We start from the raw sequence: 6,469 nt of genomic DNA, 5'->3' as shown, positions 1-6,469 counted from the left end.
TGAATGGGCCTCTAGAACTTTAGAGGTCATCTTGTTACTTGAATACATGCCAAATGCTGACCCCACACGTATGTGTCACTTAACTAAAATAGGGTCTAGATAATTGCTTCTAAACCACCGCTAACACACAACGATCACCTTCTCTAGCACCTCGTGCTCATTTCCATGCCATTACAGATTTATGTACAGATGAGTCTTTGTTTCTGATCAATTTATATGTACCCCGTCTGAACTACATTCTAACTATTCTGTCCAACTCTCCAATTTATAATGAAAGAACCTTCAAGTTCACAGAAAATAAGCATGAACTGTTTCCCCAAACTATTGTGAACTAGGCACGGTGGTGTCTATTTGGAGATCTGTCGAATGTGAGATACGTGAGCCAACAGGGAATATTCCCAAAATGGTACAGGTGGAGGTCCCTACCCTCCTACAGGGTTCCTGCCCTCCAAGAGGGACTGCTCTTCACTCCTTGTTTGACTACCACTGAGATGTGCACATCAAAACACAAGGCACCAAAGGAGCTTCAATCTGAGACTCCAGGTATTTCTCTAACGCTGTTTCCTGCCTTCCCCAAGAAATTATCTATAAACATCAGGACTCTGTTAATGTCAATGATTTCCCAGGAGACAAGGAATGATTTATGTAAAATAATGAGAAAGCCCTTTGCAAACATCAGACTCTGAACGTAAATTACATTCATTTTAGAAGCATCAGAAAATTTCAACACAAAATAAAGTTGTTGGAGCAAGGAGGAAAACCAGTATTTTTTATATGAAACTTTAACAAAGAAGACAGTCCAACTAAGAAAAATCAGACTTTTTTCACATAAAGTAGGGAAGTCTCAAAAAATGGGGAAATCCATGATTTGACCTTCTGCTCTGCTAACTCCAAATAAGAGAGACCCTAAATCAATGACCCTCACATCTCAGTGAACTGAAGATGTTGTCTAATTTTCCAGGATTTAGTACCGTTTCTTACCCAGGCCCAGTTTTCTCATTGTTTCCTTGTAGTTTAATAATGGGTCAAGCTACATCTGAGGTGTGTTGTTATGTTCTAGGAATTATATTTTTAGAGAAATATAAGCCAACTGGGAACTATTCAAAGAGTATCATGAAGAGGGGAATCTCTATATACAGACAACTCCTGGACTTGAGTATACAGGGAATTTTGCTCTGCTGTGGATTTTTCTCTCCTTGTCACCCTGAACTGAGAGCTTTGTGACAGAGAGTGTGTCTGAACTCAAATATTTTTTTAATAGCAATGCCAAATAGGAAAGCTAAGGGAACACTGAACTAGGGGGAAAGCAGTTATTGCTGCTCCCTAGTCTACCTCCTGAAAAGGCTGTGCTCTCTCCCCATTTCTGTTCAGCTCCTCATGAGTTCTCTGCCTCTGTGTCCCCCAGGGCACAGTGGTAAATGGCAGCATCTGCCACCTGCACCTGGAGGATGAACAGTGAAGACGAGAATCGCTCGTATGTCATGTTGTAGCGTCCCTGCTGAGAGGGCCTTGCGCCCTTTACAAGGAGTCTCGGTGCACATCCCGGGGACTGAAGGTACCAGAAGAAGTTGTAAGCATTGGATATAGAGTGATTACAGGAGATTTCCACCACAGCGCCCTCCGAAGATACCACAGAGGGTTGCTGAAATACTTGGTCCTTGCTCTCTGCAACTGCAGGAAACAAATAAAGAAGGCTGTGAGATTGATTCTGCTATTTGCTTGTTGATGGCCTTTTAGGTACAGTGAGTATTTAATAAGTCTCCTTCTTTGTTTTATTAAAATTAATCCAAATTTTAAGATAATGGCATACACTTCTGCAAGACCAAAGAGTGAAGGAGCTTACCCACCCTTCCAGAAAGAGCTGAACAGGAGCCCCAGCCACACGGCTTCCAGGATGCTCTGCAAAGCCATAGGCACAGCACAGCTGGTCTCAGGCCTCAGCTGCACGGGGGTGCTCACCAGCAAGCTAATTTAAGGCCTCCTGTTTTGCATTTTCTTCTTTATGTCAATGACATCATCAGCCAGAACCTGTGAACTATAGAAGAGTGACTTCAGTTGCGAGGCTGCTTAAGAGTGGCTTCAACTGTGCTTTGTTCTGATGTCTTAAAAGGAAATGTAGCCTTTCAGAGGTCACCACATTTGTGTAAATTTAATCACTGAAGAAGCTTATTTCCTTCTCAAAAGGTGACAAAAGAAAGAAGAGGCCTAATTGATAAGAGACTACTTCATCCATATTAAAGTGATGTATTCACACAAAAAGTATACTGAACTTATCACATGTGATATGATAACATACTAACATGTTAAAAATAATGCTTATGAAATCTTAGTAACTGGTAAATGAAAGATGGGGTTTTTGTAAGGCACAAAAATTACTATGTAAATATATTCATCAAAATTTGACTCCTTGCATCCAAGATGGTCTCTGGAAAGAGTGTAGAAAGAAAATTTCATCATACTTTTCTGTAACCAAAAGAACCTGAATCAAGGCAGACCCATAAACTGCATTTGGAGATCATCTCTTTGGGATGGTGCGTATCCTCACTTTGTAGCCTGAGACTGTCCCCTTTGTTATTAATGCAGGGCTTAATCGTTCTCACGCTGAATTTTATTGTTTTAAACAGATTTGATTGGTATTTTATTTGAAAAAGAATAGTAAATAAGGTTTGTGGCAATTCCAAAGTTTGTACAGTAAAGAGCTTTTAATGTGCACCACCTAGTGGAGTTCAAGGAAACTGACAGGAAATCATTTCCCCAAGCAACCTCTGAGAGTCTTAGCAGCTTTGCACTGCTCGAAGAGATTTCATTTCCTTTGCTTTTGTTCAGTTCTTCATTCATATTCAATTGTTACATGGGGATCTGAAGGTTGTCCACAGAAATAACTGCTTTCCTAGAAACTTTCTGGTTACCAAAAGATGTCCTTCATTCAGGTGAGTGGTTATTTAAACACATACTTCCATGGAATAAAATGTTTCTTTCTCATCTTAAGTTGGTTGCCTGATTCATTTCCTTTCCTTTTTCTTTTTCTTGATAGTCTCACAAGTGAGGAGAAATTGTTTTTTCCTTAATCTTTTCTCTTTTTTCACTAAGATATTCTTTAATTATGATAATGATTGTCTAGGTCCAACAGAAACATTTTATTTATATTTATAACCCCCAAAAGCTTCAAAAGATAACAAATTCCAATATGGCTGTAAAATTAAGATGGAAAAATCACAAACAAGCAGGCACAGATTTATTTAGTGAAAGGACTAATATAGCTACTGTGATTAAATTGAGCTCTGAAATTTCTGACAACTGAAACATAAAAGGAAACACAAAGGGCATACAATTATACAAATAAGCTGATTAAGTGTGCAAGCAGCTTTTTCCTGAAGCCGAGTGGTATATAGCTACAGATAACTTAAAACTCTTTTTAGATTACTGGTTATGTACATCCAGTTCAAAGTTTCTAACCACTGCAAAATATCTTAGCATGTGCTTCCTCCATATTTACTTATGCAGTTCCTTAGTGGTGGACTTATAGGCTGTCTCTAACCCACCAACACAGAGATGAACATATTTTTATATTTCCCCTTATTAACTATGAGAGAATTTCTTATGTATCCAGCAAGGATTGCCCAAACATAGTATATATGCATACTCAATTTCACTAATTAAACATTCAAACTAGTGATGATCACATGCACTTCTACCAGCAGTGCATGAACATTTCAGTTTCATCAATCCTCAACAAATTTGGTATTATAAAAATTATAAAACTGTCTAAATTACACCAATGTGCTGTCTGGAGTCTCGTTTTAATTTGTATTGCTTTATTAGTGAAATAGAGCCATGTTCTCCTTCTCAATATTACCTATTCAAATGATTTGCACAGCTAAGAAGGCCCTAATCTTTCACCGAGGGCTGACCTGGAGTTTGTGAAGGAAAGAAGCAAAAGCTAAGGCAGAGTTGTAAACCGCCTGGATAAACATTGAAGGAGTGCCCAAACCTACACACAAAGCCCACTGGCAAAGGGCAGGAGGCCTACTGGTTCCAGACATTTAAGGAAATCTCTGTCCAATCATTAGCTGACTACTAAGCTAATCAAGCAGAAACTCATATAGCCACATGACAAAAATACAGACTTCACAAATTAATTTAGGAAAGTTACTAAACAAACTAACAGCAAACATAACAAAAAACAGCAATAACAGCAAACCTCAAGGCGATGGAAGGGGTGATTTCCTGTGTTGCCATATTATATTATTTAAAATGTCCAGTTTTCAACAACAAAAAATTGATAATACATGCAACAAAACAAGAAGATATGGTCCATACAGAGAAAAAAAAAGTCAATAAAAAAGGAGATTGAAGAGGCTACTATTGGACTTAATAGATGAAGATTTTAAATCAGCTATTTTCAATATATTAAAAGAACTAAAAGAAATCATGTATAAAGAAATAAAGGAAAGTATAAGAATTATGCCACACCAAATAGAGAATATCAATAAAGATATAGAAATTATTACAAAAGAACCAAAGAAAAATTAATAAATTTAAAAAGATTGAAATTATACAAGCAATTTTCTCCTACTACAATGGAATAAAATTAAAAATTAATAAAAGAAAATTTGGGACATTCACAAATATGTGAAAATCAAACAACAAAGTTCTAAATCAAACAATGAATCAAAGAAAAAATTATGAGAAAAACTAGAGAATAATTTGAGATGAATGAAAACAAAAACAATAAAATCTCACGACAAAATATATGGGATGTAGCTAAAGCCATATATAGAGGGAGAATTACAGAATTCTCTTACATAATAAAAAGAGAAAAATCTCAAATCAATAACCTAACTTTACATCATAAGAAACTAGAAAAAGAAGAGCACACTAAACCCAAAACAAGTATAAGGAAGGAAATAATAAAGGTGAAAGAAGAGATAAATGAAATAGAGACTAAGAAAGAAAAAGAGAATAACAAATGAAACCAAAAATAGCTTCTTTGAAAATAGCGACAAAAATGACAAATCTTTAGCAGATTGACAAAAAAAAGAAAGAGAACACTAAAATTATTAAAATCAGGAGTAGAAGAATTACTAAAAACCTTATAGAAGTAAAAAGGATTATAAAAGGAAATACCATAATCAATTATACACCAGCAAATCAGATAACCTAGATGAAATGGAGGAGTTCCTAAAAAGATACAGTATACCAAAATTTTAAAAAGTAATAGATTAAAAGGTGATATTTAAAAAAGAAATTATAAATTTATATGATTCATCTTTTTTTCTAACACAAGTGCCTCTTTTTATTATTGTGCACATATGTGTGTGCGAAAGCCACGCTATAGTGTAGCCACTATGAAAAACAGTACGGAAGTTCCTCAAAAAATTAAAAATGGAACTGCTTTATGACCAGCAATTCCACTTCTGGGTATATATTTGAAGACACCCAAAACACTAATTTGAAAGAATATATGCACCCCTATGTTCACTGCAGAGTTATTTACTTAAGCCAAGAAATGGAAGTAACCTGAGCCCTTATCAATAGACAAGCAGATAAAAAAGATGTGGTGCATGTATGCAATGGAATATTATTTGGCCATGAAAAAGAATGAACTCTTACCATTTGTGATAGCATGGATGGACCTAGAGGGTATTATGCTAAATTAAAGAAGTCTGACAGAGAAAGACAAATACCATTTGATTTCACTTTTATGTGGAACCTAAAGAGCAAAATAAACAAAGAAAATAGAAACAGATTCATAGATACAGAGATCAGACTAATGGTGGGCAGAGGAGAAGGGAGTCGAGGGCTGGGTCGAAAGGTGAAGGAATTAAGAAGTACAAATTTGTACTCACAAAACAGTCACAGGGATGTAAAATACAACATAGGGAATACAGTCAATAATATAGTAATAACTATGTATGGTGCCAGTTGGGTACTGGAAATATCCTGGGGATCACTTTGTAAAGTATATAATTGTCTAACCAGTATGCTGTACACCTGATATTAGTACAACATAATATTGAATATCAACTGTAATTGAAAAAATTTTTTAATTTCACAAAGAAAAGCCCAGACCCATATGGCTTCACTGGTAAATTGTACTAAATATTTAAAGAATGAACCCCAATTCTGCACAAACTTCCAAAACAGAACAGGAGGGAACACGTCCCATCTTGCAGTTACAAGAGAACAGTGCTGAGAAGTTCCATGATTCTTTCCCGGCCTCATTCTCCTAAAACTTCTGAGACCACTCCTTTTCATTCTTCTTCCCTGCCTCTTCTCCCTTTCCTTGGGCATCCCACAAGGTCCCATTGCCAGACCTTTACCTCCTACTCTATCTTTCAGCAGTATCCGTATCTCTGGTAGTCGTTTCAAAGACAAAACTTTGGGGAAGTAGGTGAAACACTTATTTTTAAATAACCGTCTAAGCTGACAGGGCTCTGAAATCAAAGCAATAATTCTCAGGGGTTTT

The 6,469-nt window shown here is 36.3% G+C and overlaps 1 gene segment (V, D, J or C); it reads right to left on the bottom strand.

The window, feature by feature from the left end:
* Positions 1–1,375: 1,375 nt before the first annotated feature.
* LOC107527009 (T cell receptor alpha variable 2-like) lies at positions 1,376–1,911 on the bottom strand. The segment is given in 2 exon segments: positions 1,376–1,671; positions 1,848–1,911. Coding segments are annotated over 2 exon segments (360 nt in total).
* Positions 1,912–6,469: the final 4,558 nt, after the last annotated feature.

This window comes from Miniopterus natalensis, chromosome 1, assembly GCF_054644295.1.
Source record: "Miniopterus natalensis isolate mMinNat1 chromosome 1, mMinNat1.hap1, whole genome shotgun sequence".
NCBI classification, from domain to species: domain Eukaryota; kingdom Metazoa; phylum Chordata; class Mammalia; order Chiroptera; family Miniopteridae; genus Miniopterus; species Miniopterus natalensis.
This window is presented reverse-complemented; position numbering and strand designations above follow the sequence as displayed.